This window comes from Chelmon rostratus, chromosome 1 (assembly GCF_017976325.1).
Source record: "Chelmon rostratus isolate fCheRos1 chromosome 1, fCheRos1.pri, whole genome shotgun sequence".
Lineage (NCBI taxonomy): Eukaryota > Metazoa > Chordata > Actinopteri > Chaetodontiformes > Chaetodontidae > Chelmon > Chelmon rostratus.
Window position 1 is genome coordinate 13648433 of NC_055658.1, and position 19364 is coordinate 13667796.

General features: G+C 44.2%; 1 protein-coding gene across 2 annotated transcripts in view; it reads right to left on the bottom strand.

Annotated features, from left to right (window-relative positions):
• The window catches only part of mybpc3 (myosin binding protein C3), a 37817-nt gene that overhangs the window by 1328 nt on the left and 17125 nt on the right, over positions 1–19364 (bottom strand). For both annotated transcript variants that reach the window (XM_041941992.1, XM_041941908.1), the window contains 17 exons: positions 18926–19092; positions 16375–16540; positions 16181–16287; positions 16047–16076; positions 15815–15954; positions 15277–15348; positions 14037–14196; positions 13724–13828; positions 13450–13638; positions 8851–8985; positions 7340–7507; positions 7062–7150; positions 5911–6106; positions 5663–5802; positions 3641–3800; positions 3376–3512; positions 3002–3188 (listed from right to left, as the gene is read on the bottom strand). In XM_041941992.1, coding sequence (XP_041797926.1) covers positions 3002–3188; positions 3376–3512; positions 3641–3800; positions 5663–5802; positions 5911–6106; positions 7062–7150; positions 7340–7507; positions 8851–8985; positions 13450–13638; positions 13724–13828; positions 14037–14196; positions 15277–15348; positions 15815–15954; positions 16047–16076; positions 16181–16287; positions 16375–16540; positions 18926–19092 — 2348 coding nt within the window. The remainder of the gene's footprint in view (positions 1–3001; positions 3189–3375; positions 3513–3640; positions 3801–5662; positions 5803–5910; positions 6107–7061; positions 7151–7339; positions 7508–8850; positions 8986–13449; positions 13639–13723; positions 13829–14036; positions 14197–15276; positions 15349–15814; positions 15955–16046; positions 16077–16180; positions 16288–16374; positions 16541–18925; positions 19093–19364) is intronic.

The following is a 19364-nucleotide window of genomic DNA, read 5'->3' on the forward strand; positions in this document are numbered from 1 at the left end:
CAAAACATTGTCAGGGTTAGGAGAGGGAGGGAGACTCAGCCTCACTCAGTTAATTTAAACACAAGATACTTGTGCTCAAAAAGAGGATTCATTCTCAGTGAAGAACCTTGGAGCTCTAATCTGCCTCTATACCTGCCAAAGAGCAGTGATTCCTAACACGTCTCTGGGGGTCATCAGGTGGAAACCTCCCTTCAACAGTGTTTCGCCTACTTAGTCCCACTACACCTCCAGGAGGTTAGGCAGTGAACTCCGGCGTCCCAGAGTCACCCCCCCTAGTGCCAGTTCACACTGCTCCTACACAATCCAAACAGCACCGCCACATTCAACTGACCCAGAGATACTCCAGGTAGTGGCCAGTACCGATGCTACCATTTAACTATTGCTAATGCTAATGCTAACCGCTAGGAAGAACAGAAGAAGACAATACAGTTCCGATGCTACCATTTAGCTAATGTTACGTGCTAACCGCTACCTGCTAAGAGGAACAGAAGAAGACAATAAAGCTAGATTCACCTATGCTGTTAATGTTAATTGCTAGCTACCAATACTAACTGCTAAGATACTATCATACTCTCACCGCTTTAGCTATTGTTAGCTGCTACAATGCTACCACAGGCCTAGATGCCACATGTAACTGCCGATTGCCACACTACCATCATCTACCCCTGCCTCTCACCAACTGCACCAAGAAAAAGCGGGGTGGGAATACAAACCCTGGTTCGGGTAGGGGATAGAAAATAAAGAGGTAGAGTCAAAAGATGAAGGTAGGGATTGGATACAGACCCTTGTTCGGGTAGGGGGTGGAAAATTTAGAAGGTGCTGAAGGTGGAGGCCTAAACCACAGACTAGATTTAACAGCCTCTTCTAACATTTCCTTCAAGAAGCAGCAAACCCTACCATTTCCTTCAAAAAGCAAACAGAGCAGGAAAACAAACCCTAACATTTCCTTCAAGAAGCAAACAAAACAGGAAAACAACCAAAAAGATCAAAAAACAAGCCAACTCTGTGTCTTACCACGCAAACTCACCTGAACAGGCCGCATGGTCCCAAAGAGAGACTCTAGCTGGCCACACCCCCACCTTATCTAAACTTCCTGGTTCTCTTCCTATTGGCAGAGCGAGAAGATGGGGCGGGGAAAGCAGAGCAGAGGAGAGGTGTCTTGATCAGACTTTAACCTCTTCTCTTGCCGGGTTAGGCATGCATGTCCTCTGCCTGCCCCCCCCCCCCCCCCCCCCCCTCACTGTCCCTATTTCACCCCCCAACTACTATTATTTCTCCTGATCCATATCCACTGACTAGACCTAGCAGCCTCATCTGACATCTCCCTCACTGTCTTTCTTAAATTTTGCCCATGCACTCCCAGCTCCCTCAACAGTGAAACAGCTGACCCTGCAACAAAACCTCTACACCCCACTTCAACCGGACAGACCCTGGTCTTCCATCCCCTCTGCTCAGATTCTGTCTTTAAATCTGCATACTTAGTCTTCTTCCTTTCATAAGCTGCCTCCACTGAATTTTCCCAAGGGACTGTTAACTCAATAAAATACACAGTCTTTTTACTCATGGACCATAAGACAATGTCTGGCCTCAGATTACTATAAACTATTTCCTGGGGCACAACTAGCTTTCCTCCCAAGTCGACCTGCATTTGCCAATCATCAGCCCCTACCAGGCAGCCACCTACCTGCTTTCTCCCTGACTTAGCAGCTCTATTTTTCTCCCCCTCTCGAACAAACTGCACATCTAACCTCTCCTTTCTAGAACTTCCAGAATTCGCCTGCTTCCTTCTCTCCTCAATGCCTGCGGCTAAGCTTCTCAGCACCTGATTATGCCGCCATGTATACCGGCCTTGTGATAAGCTAATTCTACAACCTGACAAAATGTGCTTTAAACTTGCTGTACCTGAGCAGAGTGGGCACGATTGATCGCCCTGTACCCAGAGACTTAGGTTCTGCGGGGTTGGCAACACATCGTATGTCGCCCCTATCAGAAATTTAATACGGCCTTCCTCCATATTCCACAGGTCCCTCCAACTAAGTTTCCTTTTCTCAACACCTTCCCAATTCAACCATTGTCCCTGTTTGGCTTGACCAACTGCTTTTGCCCCTCTTAACAACTCCTCCTGCCTACGCACCTGTTCCACTACAAGCTTTCTTTTCTCCTTTAGACCTGCTTTATTCCACACTGGTTTGCCTGGGCCAAGCCCCAAGCCTCCCCGGCCAAATTGAACATTTCCTACTATTTCTGCATGCCTAAGAGCTGCCTCTGCCTCCTGCACTGCTGCCCTTGGGTTCCATTTCCTCCCCCCAGAAGGATTCGGAACCACATTGCTAACTAACATGTCCTTACTCCCAGATAATAAAAGTTCTGTCCTAACCTTAGTGCATTTAAACTCCTCTGTTAGACTGGATACTGGCAGCTGAAGCATTCCTTTCCCATACAAAGCTACATTGCTTAAGCACCTGGGAGCACCCAACCATTTTCTAATATAAGAGCTAACTAGCCTTTCCATTCTCTCTGCTACAGATAATGGGACTTCATATACTGACATTGGCCACATTAACCTAGGATACAAGCCAAACTGCAAGCACCACAACCTCAGTTTTCCTGGGAGCCCTGATTTATCTATTCTCTCCAGCCCTTCTGCAACATCCTTTCTAAATTGCACAACCTGTTCAACATCATTCAAGTCCACATTGTACCACCGTGATGAGAGAGATGGATCATGGCTTTAAGATCCATCTGAACCGTCATGAGTGTATTCATAAATACATGCTGATGATGCTAAGGTTGTGAGTTTGACCACATGACGATAAGCTTTCATGTTTGTGTTCGCTGTTTCTGTAGACACTGTGATAGAAGTAGTTATCGTTTAAAAAATGAAGTATCAATTGGATGAAAAGGCGGAGAAAATGGTGGTTACCAGAGAAAGGATGGAGCCGGAATTGGTCATTTAAAAGAGGCCACATGTGTTTGTGTGCTCGCCCGGCAGGATACTTACGGCGGACCTCCAGTTTACACTCCACTGTGTCTTCTCCACTGGCGTTGACTGCTTTGCACATATACACCCCCCCATCGAACAGACAGGGCTTGCGGATCTCCAGCGTCAGAACACCTTGCTTACTGAGCATCCGGTACTTGGCCTCATTTGAGATGTCCATCTTGTTTTTGTACCAGGTCACTTTGGGCTAATAAGATACAGCATGTCAGGTGATATTTTGCACAATACTGACACGACTGCACAATTAATTCTGGTCCATTACAACAGAATAAACACTGGATTCATGTGGTGGATCCTGTTTCACTGAGGACAGGGTGTTTACTGCTTGCTGTGAATCCCCCAAATGTCTGCATGAAGACATTGACCCTGCTGACCTTTGGTATGCCTCTGACCGAGCAGCTGAGGGTGGCGTTGTATCCTGCTATGACGGAGCGGTTCACTAAAGGATGTGTGAACTTGGGAGCCTCTGAGAAGTCGTGCTCCTTGTGGTTGGGCGGCTTGTACGCGATACCTGAGGAGACAGTTTTCTTCAGTTCTGCTCGACCGCATTTATGGCAACTACTCAGATTACAAAATTTATACTTGTGCGTCCTAAAATCAGAACAACAGCTGCTATGAAGTAAAAATGTATGAGCCCACCTGTTTTCTGGATGTAAGCGCAGTCTTTTGTGGTGCAGGGCTCCTGGCTGAGGCCCACCAGGTTGATGGCAAAGACTCGGAAGATGTACTCATTCCCCATGATGAGGTCGGACGCGACGCAGTTGGTTCGCCTGTACTGTTCGTAGACTGTGAACCACTCCTTCATACCAACCACACACCACATTCAGTTTTTCCAGCTCAGTGCATGGTTTATGTTGTACAGGCAGGTGACACATTAAAGAAAACTGGGAGTAAATGAGAGTGAGTGCAGATGCTTCCACACAGTGGCCACTACATGATGTCATGCGATGTCATATGCTGATCAACCAGATCTCAACCCTGCTGATTTTGTATTGATATATTTGGCTGCACACCGTTCATCCATCCAGAAGGGTTTCAAAACATGAAGAGTCTGAAGCTGCTCTGGAGGCTCACAGTTGCCAAAGACCTCACCTCATAATATGTGCTTTATATGCATGTATTTATATCGGACCCTTATCAGACATTTACTTGCTCTGGTTTTAAACATTCTGTATGTGTAGGCTTATCAGTTCAACATGCTTATGTTGAACTGATAAGATCCATGCTTCTGGATCTAGTCTGTTAACTCCCCTGGTTGATGGTTGATGATGACCTGAGTGGGGAGTTGTAATTAAGGAGCTCATGTTTTAGTGTCTTAAGCATAATATATATATAAAAAAAAAACAAACAAATTAGTACTATTGTAAAGGCAGGAAAAAGCTTCATCACATCAGATTTCCTCATTTTTGCAGTTTTAGCCCACAAAAATTGACACTGTTTGTTCAGACAAATTATGTTTACCAATTAAAATATGGCAATAACATCCCACAACAACAATCTAGAGATATCACTGATTTGATTTCAAAATACCTTCATAATCTGCCTAAAACTAAAGGAGTTGTGCTTTGAGTTTAGTTTAAATTAAATTATTTAGCTACATGAATGAAATAGGATATGCGTGGATTTAAAGTACATGTGCCCTCTGCACTTTTATATTTATCAGCTGTCATCTCTGACATCTAACAGGTACACAGCACATTGTTTTTGGTAACATGATAACCAGCATCCCCATGCTTGCTCATAAAGAGATTAAATTAATTTGATCTAATAATGACTACAGCGAAACTTGAGCCATCAGCCCAGCAGGGCAGGAGAACAATGGCCCTGCGTCACTGTACAGACAGTCCGGACCAGGTCAAGGCTACGAGGATCAGATAGGACATTCCTGGCCAACATTGTTCCTGGCAGCTCGAGGTGGAGGATGGTGCCAGTTGCACCCCTTGCCAACAGGTCCATAATGCATCACTTCTGGCCCACAGAGGAGACTGGTTGCACAGCATGGGCTGATTACAGTATGTATGTGTCACAAGAGAGGCTGAAATATCCCTCTGTGTCCATGCAGCATTCGTCCTCCAACATGCACCGACACACTCAATCATGTTAGCACAAACTAAATGCCTGCAATAGTCAGAGGACAAGCAGCTGTGAGTTATAACGACATGGAGACCATTGCCGTCCTCTGAGAAGACCTCAGGAGTTCAGTCCTGACTTGAGTTAGACCAGGTCCAAAATACTTTCAGTTTAATCAGGATGGGCAGTGTCTCGTATTCAGATGTTGTGTGTGTCAGTGTGTCTAGTTTCCAGATGGATCAAAGTAGGCTAGCTACCAGCTACCATCACGCTGTGCCTCATAACCGCGACAAGAGAAAAATCTGCTTTCAGCAGACAGCGTCAAGTGCAGGTGTCTTCTGGTCTCATTCGATTTGGCCTCTTTTCTTTTCAAACATATATATATCTATATTTGGTTCAGGTAGGTTTTCAAACCACTATTTTCAGACTGGGTCCAAGAGGGTTTACTTCTGGGTAGTTGCTTCTAAGTGATTGGACTTGGATCCTAATTGCCTGCCATCAACATAAATAGCTTGTTTTTAGCTTAATTTTAATGTAATATAAAATTAGATGTTAGCCATGTTGCTAGGCCCCAAGGATGCAGAGTCTCACCATGGTCTTCTTGTCAGCTTTCTGGATGGTGTAACCACTTATTTCACAGTTACCGTTGTCCTTAGGTGGCTTCCACTCGAGTGCCACATTGAAGCCCCAGACATCCATGATCTTTAGAGCCTGAGGGGGCCCTGGGAGATCTACAGAGGAGAAATATACTGGCAAAGCCGCTATATGATAGGATGTTACTGACATGAATGCCATTAGTACCCACAGCCAGTGCCCCATGTGTTTAAGCTCCTGCTTACCAACAACCTGCAGTATGACGCTCGCTGTGTCTTCCACATTCTCAATCTGCACCTGGAGATCATACTTCCCCGAGTGTTTTCTGTCTGTCTTGCGGATGAAGAGGATCGTATCCACTTCGCTGTTTCTCACGCTAGCGAATGTGGGGTTTAGAGGCTCCCCGTCTTTGCTCCATGTCACCTTTGGCCTGGGCTTACCCTGCATGACCAGAAAAGACAAAGGTGTTTAAAATGTGTTAACAATATTCATTGATAATCCATCATTTAAGGAAACATAGCTTTACTATGTCGGTCAGTTTGTCGCTACACCACTTTGGTCCACAGTAAAAAATCGCCTTGCTGGCCTTCTATGTAGTGCCACCAACAGTGCAAAGATTTCCCATGAACCATCCCTTCAATTAATTCTTGATGGTTGCATGGGCAGCCATTCAGTTCATAATTTTTACTTTTAGTACGTACTGCAGCTGCCCTTACAAAGTATAAACTGTTGAACGCAGCACGCAAACAATTGGGACATGCGACTTTGTCATAAAATTGCGGCTTAAACTTTGGTTCATATCGTGAAATTTGAAGTAAAAAGAAAAAGCATGTGGTTTGGAACAGGTGCAAAGACTTCGTATGAATTCTGTTCTCAGAGGCTCAGTCTGTGCAGAGGATTGTGGGCCAGCATAGAAGCATGCTGGCTTTCATACTGCAAAATGCGACCGTATGCAGTATCCTGGCATTTTTGGTGGACTGCATTTGACATTGTATGTATTGGGACATACTAAATCTTTTTCTGGCATACCAAATAGTCTGGTAGTATGAGTACTGGAATGCAGAAATGCTAAGATAAAAGCATTCATGATTATGTTAGCATGTTTGCATGCTAGGGAAGAACACAGCCTTTTCTCTGGCACCACCTTCAGACCACACGTTTTCTTTCTACCTGACTACTGGTGTGTAGTCAGATCTAACAACACTAAAAGTGCCTTTCAGTTTTCCATCCGTCCAGCTTTAGCCAGGAGATGTGACATATCTAAATGCCCTCTTTTCATGATTTTGAAGTCAAACATCAAAAATGCAACAAGACATCTTCATGTAAAGTAAAGCATCTTGATGTGTTGATGGCTTCAAGAAGGTGTCTAATTGATGTCTTCTCATGTGCACTGCACCTGGAATGGAATCACAATGTTGACGGTGTCTCCAACTTTCTTGATAAGCGTCTGGCGGAGATTTCTGGGGAGCCAAATTTTTGGCCGTTCTGTGAACAAAATAAGCACAATGAGAGAAATGACGGGGAGGGAAAAATCAAAGAGTTTAAATGAGGAGAAACATGAGTCAGTGTTAGACATACTGACCAGCATGTCTCATAAAAGCCCAGACACGGGTGTTGGAAATAAAGCAGCCGAAGCAAAGAGTCGTCAAAAGGATCAAATCTGCAGACACTCACGCATTATCTCTCTGATGGTGACAGGTTGAGCCAGAGTGGTGGGAGCACTGGGTCCTGCCATGTTGAAAGCTCGCACCCGGAACTGCAGCTTGTCTCCGGTGGTGAGACCTCTGACGACCAATGATGTCCTGTCAGTCAGCCCCTGAATGGCTGGTGTCCATTCATCCGCTGCCACCAGAGAACACACAACAAGTTACAATGGCATGATTCACTCGATTGTTACAATAAATACAGACAGAAGCTCAGCTGAGCCTCTATTTTGTCAGCTTATCATCAGATGTTCACGTGTATCGTGGAGAGAAAGCACAGCACAGCAAAACACATCCAGGTATAACTACGGGTTAAGGCCTCTGAAGTGGATAATTCCAGTCATTACAAAGCTTAATGTGATCATATAATCATCATGCTGACGGCCTGGTAGCTCAGGTATTCATTTAAACTTTTTTTTTTTGCCTTGACTGTTCATAGTTGAGAGCCTTTGGAGCTTCAGATTAATTATGAACCTTATTTCTATGCTTCAGTTTTTGTTTACATGTTTTTTGCTTGTTTCTTAAGTCATGTAACAGTAAAACAACACAAACTGCCCAGTTAAAATGACCACATCGTGAATTTAATAGAGAAGCTTTTTTCAGGTGTGGCAGACATACTTTGGGCTGTATTTGATGAACTGCTTATGAAGAGATATTTTTTAAGATTTTATTTTTATTTTGGCATTTGTACCTTTATTGGATAGAAGATGTTAGCAAAGCGGCAGACAGGAAACAGAGGGTTGTGACACATGCAACGGGGGATGTTGCCACAATATGGTATGGCAACACATTCTCATTCCCAAGTTGTCAAACGCAGGCAACGTTTTGTCGTGCCCCCCAGCATCTCAAATGCACAGGGTACCCTTAACGTCTGTAGGAGAAGCCTGCCAGAAAGTCTTTCAGCCAGAAAGCCTTTGTAACATCTGGTTAACATTGTGAGATGGTTGCAGTTTGGTTAGGCACCAAAACTACCTGGTTAGACAGCCTTTCTCACATGTGCTTAACTTGTTAAGTTTAAGAAAAGATCATGATTTGGATTAAAATAAGTGACATAACTTAAGTATGTTACAAAGTTCAGTGTCCTGTGTTTTACACATCCATCCATCCACAACCGCAATCCGCGACCTCCTACCTATGCAGACTTTTTGGTGTTTATACTACGTCACCTCGCTCTGAGCGTCTAATATTGTTTATACTGGAAACAGTTGGGTGGGTGACAAAACTATTTGATGGCCTGAGCATACGAATGGTGCACGTGTGCATCATAACAATCCAGCTACCTGGGTAGAGGTTTTTTCATCCTTCTCCCGCCTGACAACAGCTTTTGGTAATCTGACTGTGTGGGCTGTTTGGAAGTTTGGAGAGATCAGTTGCTCCACTTCACTGCCATTAGCTGATTAGTGTATTTAAACTTTTATTATACATGCTATAAAAAAAAGTCTCCTTATCAAAAGCATGCAGGCGGGCTGCTCCAACACTTACTGCCCTCCTTGCAGTACTCAACCCCATAACCCTCGAGTTCAGCTGAGCCGATCCTCTCAGGCGGGCGCCACTTCAGCGAGATGGAAGTGTCACTGATGTCTTCGACGGACAGTCCGATGGGCTCACTTGTCGGGGCTGAGAGTTAGGCAGAGGACAGACAAATGGGCTCTGTTAGTCACTTAAAGCATCACTGAAATAAATTCACAATTAAGTAATGGACAAGTGGATGAACCGGATCAGGAGTTGACAAATTATGTAAACTGACGAAAAACGTCACATAGTGCAGGTTTCATTTCATACATACAGTGTCTTCATGAACCACCATCAAATAAAGACTGAGAGTCTCAGTGAACACAGCAGAAGACAGAGAACAGAGATGAAACAAGACACAGGCATAAATAATCACAGACATTTCTTAAAAAGTCCAAAATCAAAAGATTAAATTCATCCAATGGGATGAGACGTTCAAGTTTTATTGTCCTTTTAAGTTCTTTGCCTTTATGTGCTTCAAAGCACTGGAGGGCAGTCTGCTCCAGCTCAGCAGTTACTGGTGGGGCATTAAGAGTTAGTCAGTCCTGGGATCTGCTCTGAATTTGAGATAAGATACTGAGACAGCTTTAGTGGAAGACATTTATCAACACAAAGGATCTTCTGCTTGTTGCTTTTTAGGACCAGACTACTGTTTCATATAGAATGCACTGCTGAGAGTCTCTCCTGTAATGAACCACAGGTTCACAAGTTGTTTTAAGGTGGGATAAGCAGCATGAGCATGTACATTTTATGAATTTTTACTCACCTACGGGTAATAGAAATGCTATCAAGGCAACTTAATGAGGCCACCAGGGCAGTAAGTTCATTGATTTGTTGGATCTGTCTGCCAATTAAAGGGGAATGAGGCTGATCTGGACAAAAGTGCGTGTGTGTGTGTGTGTGTGTGTGTGTGTGTGTGTGTGTGTGTGTGTTTGTGTGTGTGGTTGTATAGGCCCGGTGTCCACTGTCTCTGTCCACACAATCTTAGATAACACACTGGCCAGATGTTTAACATTAAAAAAATGAGTGATGCAAATAAGTATATACTGTATGCAACTGAACAACAGACTGCTGTATCATATATTTGTGGTTGTGATGTCAGTTAACAGTCCATCGGGCCTGAAGTAAGCCTGCTTTTGTCATCCGGGAAGGATGAGCTGTCTGACTGACCTGGAGTTCACAGCTGGGCTGAAGTCTAAGTGCCTGCTGTACTTTCTGTCCCGCAGGGAAGAAATGACATGATTTCAGTTCGCATTTAAAGACTTCATGGTTCATAAGCTACTTCCCATAAATTGCTTTCGCCACAGAAGTGCCAAAAGCAAACAGCCAATGTCACAACAAATGTTAGCAGCAGAGACTAAAGGACTCTGCAAATGAGGGCGCAGTATTATTATTACAGCGGTCAGCATTGGGATTTCAGACGTCTATTCTCATTTAAAGCTGTCGGGGGTCATTACTAAATGTCTATTTAGTTGCATGAAATTTAGTTTAGTTAGGAATAATTCTGATGAGACATTGAAAATACTGATTCCTCATATCAAACACTGTAGATTCAAGCGAGTCGGCTGCTCAGATGGCTGCACTGATTATTCATCTTTCATTTTGAAGCAAAAGTTAAGGCACATCTGGAGCTGTGACCTCCACCGACAAGGAGATTCATACATTTTTGTTTCAGCAGTTGAGCCGTCTGTGCAGCTGGGCTCCAAACAAGTAAAGTACGGTGAAAGCTGCAGCCAGCTCGATGATGGATTAAGACGAAATGAAGAAAGCTCGGACTCTCTGACAGATCCACGTTTACCATGAACGGTACATACTACTGCCAGTTGTGACATCAGCTCCTCGTCGCTTCAAGGTAATATTTAGTCAACCATATATTTTTATGTTGTTGCAACGACCTGTTGACAACTTGAGGACAGACTGGGAGGTGTTGAATTTTAGCTGCAGCCCTGTCGTCGCTGAGGCCAGGAAACAGGACACAGGCTAAGTATACAGAACAAGCAAATGATGTGAACACCTGTCAGAGGTCAAGGGTTTTCCTGAGTGTAGAAAGTCACAGCAGCAGGGTGTGTTTAAGAAGTGGTCAGGGAGAAGGGCAGGGCGAAACGTCTCAGTTTGTAAAGCAACTACAGATTTTCTTTCAACATCTGCAGCACGATGACTAAACCATCCGTAACACTTTCAAACATGAAGCACTGACAAACGAGGCTCTGGAATATGCAGCCAATTTTTCCATTAATGTCATTCGCGCATAAACACAATCGAGTTTCATTCCTCTTTCTAAAACCTGTGTGTGAATCCAGCATCTCAAAGTGAAAAATGCCTACTACCAACAGGCTCCGGCTCTGGCTCCGGTTCAGCTGCAGGAGCAGGCTCCACAGGGGTCTCCTCTGCCGCGGGACCGCTTTCTGTTGGGGGGACACCCTCTGCTGGTGGTGTCTCGTTCTCAGCTGGAGCTCCCTCTTCCCCGCTGGGCGCTGCCGCTGGTTCACTACTGGCTACTTGTTCCTGTTCCGCCTCAGGAGGTGCAGGCGCCCCTGTGTCAGGCTTGCCGGCTCCCACCTCTGCTGGCGCCTCCACTGGAGCATCTTGTGCTGGTTCCACAGGTTTCTCTCCTTCCACCGGCTTCTTCTCAGCCGTCTTTGGAAGTTTAGGTTTTGTCATTCTTCCTCAGTGTGTAGCAGTCCTGCTGCTGATTTAGGCTGCACGTGTTCGCCTCTCCCACTCACATATACAGTCCCTCTTTACTATTGTCTTTGCTGTAGTGACAACAATGCTTCCTCTGGAGCAGCCTCCACGGTAGCGTGAACCCCTCTGTGTTAAGCAGCTGGTCCCAGCAGAGCCAAGCGCTTCCAAGCTATTATTTATAGATGGGGATGCCATGGATAGTTTCCCAATCAGCTGTCTTACAAGCGATTGGCCATCTGGATACAGCGATGTTCCCTCTTAAATCAACAAGTGGAGAATGAGATAGTACTTTAAAAAATGAGTGAGACAATCCAAACCTGAGCCCCAGCTTTAAGGGATACTACTACACGTATTTGGATTTGTTCAGCAATTCATAAGGCTGGAAGTGGAACAAAATGCCACTTCAGTATGATCATCAAGCTCGCTAGTGTTTGAAACTCACATTTCAAGACTTATAAAGCTGTTTGATCAACACTGACAAGGACAAAACTGCTCTGTCAAAGTCAGTATTCCTCTCCATCCACACAAATGTACTTATGTTTTTAGTCTGGCTGCACTACTTTGGAAAATAAATGACATTTCCTGTCCTGTTGGCAGATAATTTTGCTAATTTTAGATAATATTTCCCAGATTTTACCACTTTTTCCCCTTGTTTTTGAGAGCTGTATTTTTTTGCAGTGCAGTCCCAAATGCCAGAATATCCAGGTGTTCTTGTATAGCATATTTTCCTTGACGTATATAAAGTAAAGATTTATTTCCAAAAGAGCGTCTTAAACAGGAAAGTGAATTCTTTCGAGATGTACTGTAGAGCCTCGGCGAGTGTAAGCCTCCTCATCGGTATATGGGATGAGACTTTCATTCCACAAAATTGCTTTAGTTATGAAAGATTGATTAATTATATCTCAGTTTCATTGAGAATTTGATAACCTTTCAGAGAAATAATTTGCATGTGGTGGTGGACACAACGCTACGAATGCTGCATTAGAGAAAAGAGGTTCTGCTTTTACTGCACACTTGTGGAGCTATCAGAAGGCACTTAGAGGAGAACTCAGACAGACACATCAGAGTCTGTTTGCAGGTTGTGGGGAGTACTAATGCATATGTGAAAAAAAGCCTCCAGAGGGAGTTGTGTGAAGGCTCAAGCGATGTCACTGGAGTCAATAGTTGTGCTTCAAGTTTAAAAATGAAAAAAGCCTTCAGGTGTGGAGTTTACCGGACTCCTGCAGCCCACTCCTCCACTCCGTTTGAGGCTGCATTAGCTGCTGCTAGCACAACACACCTGACTGTCCAACAAAACTGTCAGCAGTCCAGTTGCATTGTGAATAATATAGGAGCTAGAATGCATAGAATAAAAAAGCTCAAGGATAGCTCATGGCAACAGGAGAAGCCGCCAACCGTGCACTACTTGAGCCCCGTCTATAACAAGTAAATGAACACATTAAGACTCCGGTGTGTTAATTCCTCATCACCTGGCGCTCAGTATTTGTACTGTGAATTGGTAATCTATCTGGTCCATGTAGTGGTGTAACATGCACACACACCCTCATGACTGACATTACTCAGAAATGACCTGTGGATCATGTACTGTATGTGCAACTGGTATTTTTGCTCCACAGACAATCCGCAGTCTTCTTGCATTACAACAAACACACAGCAAACATGTGCCTGTCCTGTCAGGACCACAAGTCAACCAGGCACCCCGTGACCCGAGCGAAACCTTAGACCAACCAAACAGGCGTGACACGACCCCAGAGTCATCAACAGGCAGACTTCATCGCCGTCAACCATCACATGAGGACGGGGGCGGAGCAAATGTCTGAAAATGATTAACTGAATGCAGCAAGTGGGACGGGAGCTGGTTTAAACCTGCAGATAAACACTCACCGACCGGCACGAAAGGCTGCGAGGCCGGACTGTGACGAGACATGCCGATGCCGTTGACGGCGTAGACGCGCATCTCATACGCCACTCCTTCAATCATCCGCTTGGCTTCGTAGGTTGTTTCAGGATAAGGATCAAAGTTCAGCCTCATCCACCTGTAGCTCTTCTTCTTCTTCCTCTCCAGCACATAGCCTGAGAATTCAGACGAAAGCAAATGATCAACCCGGAGGATGTAAAGAAGAAATTTCCTGATCTTTTTTTATTTTTATTATTTTACCAATAATTGGCTGTCCTCCATCAAACAGGGGAGGATCCCACTGGACCACACAGGAGTCCTCTCCCACGCTGAGGATTTTGACAGCCTGGGGTGGATCTGGAACATCTGGAGGAAAACATTACTCAGTGTTAGGATTTTTTGAAGAAATCCATTTGACATCAAATATTTGTTGCTACGTGAAGCGTTCAAACTACTTTGACTGCTGCTTTGTATGTGCATGCGGTGATTGGCAGCGTTAACGCTCATCTCCACACGGCGGTGATAATGGAAAGTGACTGCTGTCATGAAAATTAACGGGAGAGCTCTGTCTTACCGACAACTTTCACATTGATATCCGCTGTGTCCTCCCCAGCAGGGTTTCGAACCACAACAGAGTAGACTCCCTCGTCCTGCCTCTCGGCCCCCTCGATGGTGAAGATGCAGTGTCCTTTGGTGGTTTCCACATGAACTCGACCGTCTCCCTCTGTGACAACCTACGCAACGAGAACCAGGGCCTGAGTGACTCGTCTCTCAGTGAGTCTCCTCTCGCTCTGAACTGACATGTAACATCATGCCACTCTTGGAGAGATGATAAACACTTTCCAAGGCAAAGTTGTCCCGAAGCATTTGCGCGTGCTCTTGAAAAGCCAACAGCGCATGTCGATTTGAACACACAACTCCAGGCGCCACCATGCAAATGCAGGAACGGTGCTAGACAGCGTCTGAATCGACACTGGGTTTCTCAAAAGGACAGCTGCGTCACGAAAGAATATATTATTGTGACATATATTGATCTGGTTGACAAGAGCGTGACACTAAAATGACCTAAAGAGAAACCTTAAGCATGTAAAGGACAAGCGAAACCTACCATAGCTTGACAACAAAAAAATCTTCTTCACTCATTAGTTACAGATCTTGTCTTGTCTTTTATTGAATCCGACAGTAAGAAATGTGATGTAGTAGAAAAGGATGTCACAGAGTCACTTTTTAAAGCTGCCACACAGAAACATACTTACGGGCCAGCTTCCTTTGACCTGTGTCTGTCTGTAGGAGGGAGGTAGGAGGGTTTAAAACATGCTCTTACCTTACATACACGGACAGGTACTGAGTAACAGCACATGCAGATTTCTGACCTCGCTCTGCATGCTTTGAAAACTGAGCCACGCCCACACACAGTGGTAGTCACAGGAGAAGCTGCTTTTCAAGCTGCAGCCTTTTCTTTCTGCTGGCTTGCAAATCAATAATAACACACAACCACTTCAGTCAAGTAGCTGCAAGATCAATTATGCTGTTCTGTTTGATGGCTGCCTGCGTTCTCTTCTCCCGTCTCAATCGCCTACACAATTGCAACTTTACATTGGCTGAAAATGCATGTTGATGGCGACTTCTCCGATGGCTACCTTTGCACATCCAACACACTGCAGGTGAGGTGATTGTTTTCTTTAGTGTGAAGGACAAAGAGGTGGTAAACCTACTTAAATAGCATGATGGCAGTGCTGTCAACGTACGGACTTGGATTGCAGAGCCAGAATACGACAAGCAGGCATATATTCATAAAGGACATGCACACTTACTTCCCCGTCGTTCAGGGTCCAAGAGGATGTGGGCCCTCCTGCCTCCTCTCCGTGGGGTTTTACAGAACTAGCCTACATTTGAGCAGAGCAAAGCGGTAAAAGCCGAAGCGAACGGAGAGGCCGCGCAACCTCCCTTCCTCCTCAACTCAAGGTAGGCATCATTAAATTAAGTTGTGAGTAGCGTCTTAAAACGTCTCAGCGTCCCAGCCAAGTTTATTATCAGGGAAGAAAGCATTAGTTTATTATCACTACATCAGTGTGTCCACAGAGATGACCTTAACAGTTCAGTTTGTGATTTTTAGGCTCAAAATAGTTAGTTGATAAGAGTGCTTGTATTATACTAGAACTGTGCGACATGTTGTTTAAATATGGCAACATCTTTCTGAATTTTACAGCATTAGTAAGGCTGTCAGCTATATTTTTCATCGTGAAAGAGCCTGAGATTTCAGACCTTACCTACTGAGCTCTGGACAGATGGTGGATGTCAGCCGATGCTGGTGAAGCTGATTAGTAACTCGAGTCTATTTGACTTCTTTACCTTCTCTCCTTTGGTCCAGACCACAGTGGGAGCAGGGTCTCCAGTGATGGGGACGTCCAGACGCAGTTTGTTGCCGGCCACCACCACGATGGTGGACTCGGCAGTGCGACCCATACAGTCCAGGTGGATCTTAGGAGGATCTTAGGCAGTGAGAGAAAGTCTTAAAATGAGCACACCCTTGTATTTCAACTAGTTATGTCTGGCACACTTGAAGAGAGTAAGTTTGTGGTACCTTGGCGGGGCACATAATCGATCTTCACCTCTAGGAAAACAAGAACAAAAGCCAGTGAGTAATTGTGTGGGGAAAATGTAGCTTGTGGATGGATGTTCATTTTGCAGTTTAGAAAATAAAAGCATCGATATCACCCAAGAAATTGAGTTTAGCCGAAAGGTTGAAAGCGTGGCCATCGGGCACAAAAGTGTAGTCTCCCTCATCCTCTGGTTTGACATCATCAATGGTCAGTTTGTGGATCCTAAGAAGATCAGAATTTGTAGTTAAGCTCATGGCGTCATGGTGGACGCCTGCAGCATATTTAATGCATGTGTGAAAGCGGCCTCACCTGCCAATATGAGTGATATTTATTCTGGCATCAGACTTGACTTCTACGCCGTTCTTGTACCAGGTTCCCCTCACGTTCTCATCGGACACCTCGCACTTAAACAATGCCTGATCCTTCGCCTTCACCGTGAGGTCTGCGATGCTCTGGTAGACCTCCAGGTCTTTCTCTGCACAGTCGAAAAAACAAAACAAAAAAACACAGGCTCAGAGTGCAGATAACGGAGGCTCTCGAGACCTTCAGACTTCACAGGAGGTGCTACTGGATGAGATGGCGGAATAAGATGCAATAAGATGATGATGCGTGGGGATAATGTGATAAAAAAATTAGATGCAGCTATTGTATGTGAGGATAATATGGTAATAACATGTTTGAGCGTGAGGTGTTCATTATCTTTGTGCAGCCTTTGTGTGTTGTATCTTAGCAACAGACACAAGGGGAATAGCTAATTGGATTTACCGTAGGAAATAAAGTGGGAAGATATGAGGACCAGATGCAGGAGCCTCGGGCTGTTTATCACAAGAAATAATATACTCGGGAGTTATTAAAGTTATCCCAAAGAAATTGTTATCTGGGCGAGATAACTCACACCACGCTCCTTGTAAAGGTTGCAGGAGTTTCACGTCAGCTCGCTACCAGGGAGGACACATAAGGTGGGAATGGCATTATAATGGGGAGTTCTGCTGTGGACTGAGGTGTTGATCCCTGCTGCGCGATGGCAGCTGGTAATTCTTGGCAGGCTCTGCATTCAATTAACAGGCCAGAGAAACTTAACTGGACAGAGAGCCGGAACAAAGATCAGGTTTTAATCTACACACAACAACCCCTGGGACACACACACACACACATATATCACACATACACATGAATATATATATGCAAAAGTGAGAGCATATATATTCAATATGCTTCCAAGACTAAATTATAGTTTCTACAAGAAAACAAAGAAAAGGTCAAATTCTAACCAAACGTTTATGGCTGTCATGTGTGATTTTTTTGCTTTTTAATGGATGCTTCTGCTCTGTGAACGAATGGAAGATGACATGGTTACTGGGTGGTAGAGCACGAGAGGGGGAAACCAGCTGGGGTTTATGTTTTGCCTACGTCCATGTGCGGATGAGTTTGAATCGTCCCCATCCGTCATTTTTAGATCACCTGTGAATTAAAATTAAGACTTCTAAGCATGTTTATCCACCTTCACTTATCAACCATCACCTGCATAACACGTCATGTCTTCAATCATCATGTTATTGAAATCTGACTGATCTACAAAGAATCAGACTTCTGATAGGCCCAGCAGATATTTCATCAGCATCATCAGGCTGTCATGTAGTAATAAAACATACAACTTACTCTTCATCAAAAATAAAAACTTGATTTTGTGCTTAAAACTTCTAAAATATTAAAGCAAAAGAAAGATGAGGTTGCTGCAACTGAGCATCATGAAAGTGCAGTATTTTACAGATATACTGTACTGTGCAGGATTGGCTGAAAAAACAATATATTAGGGCTGGATATTCTAAATTCAAACATATATAATAGAACTGTAAAAAAAACCCAGACAGTTTAAAAAAGCAGCACTACTGCAGTGGCTGTTCTTGCGTGGGCCCTGGCTGCTGCACTGAATGCACTTTATGATGCACAAGAGTCACACAACCAAAAATTCCATTATCCATGATAAAATTACTGTTTCTGTGAATGGAGTCTGGTTGCTTTGGTGAGGGGGATATTGCAGCAGTTTTTGTTTAAACAAAACAAATCTTACTCTTTAACAAACAGGTTTGTCTCTACAGGGATCATTTCCATAATGTCAAACACAACATGTCAATCTGAGGCCGTCACTAGCAAAAACAAACGCCCGCTTGGATTACATTGCAGCTCGTTTTGTGGCCGCCAGCTGCAGCACTCTTACTGAATACTGGGGAAACTTCAAAAATTGTTGTCTCCATTAGTCACTTGGACTCAAAAACAAATGAATAGGGTCTGTAATCAGATAACAGTTGAGTGGAATTTCTCTGGTTTGTCCGGGACATTAAAATCTTCCAGGACACGTGGGCCGACACAAACTGGAAACTGCACACAACGTCACTTTCATTGATTTGAAATGTCAATATAATGTCTGGAGTTTTTTTTTTTTTTATGCCATAAACTATTGAAATGTCAGGCTGCATTTTGCTTCTTCTTACACATGATGACAGAGCAGCTGTTGAATGAGAGAGTGTGACAAACGCACATTAAGTCAACACAACAAAAACAACAACACAGAAAACAAAGACGGGGCAAACAAAGAGCAGAGAGGCAAACCGGGTCAGACCTGCGCCCTTCAGGTGAAATATGCTCCATGTCTTCTAACTTTAGCTTGCATGTGGACTTATGTCGCCACTGTAACCTTGGCAGAATGATGTAGGCAATGGCAAGAGACACTACATCCCAAAGATAGACAGCATGCCTGGAGTGGCAAGGCCACATATTGGTAGGGTATGAGAATGTGCACTTGGAGTGTTCATCACTGACAGAAGTGGTTCATACTGTACTCAGCGTGACTGACACTCACCCTGCACCAGGAGTTCAGCCATAGACTCGCCGCCGTTCGTTTTAACCTTGTAGTGGCCGCAGTCCTCCTTCGTGGCCTCATTGATGATCAGGACATGTTTGCAGCCATCTTTCTTGAAGCGATACTTGAAAGACTCATCTCTAGTCAATTCCACGCCGTCCTTCTCCCTGCACAGAAATTCACACAGCAACCAAAACTATTGTGATTAACAGTCATGATTAAAAGTGCCATAATTCAACGTATGGGCCTTTGGGAGCTGGTTAGGGATACAAAATAAAATCAATTATATATATGTGCATTATAAACAAAAGGCATATTCAAATAAGATGAAGGATGTGAAGGATGGCTCAGTTTTACAATTAAACATTGTGTTGAATAATTCAGTAAATATCAAAACCACCATATGATAAACTGAATATGGGCTCAAAGGTCTCCTGAC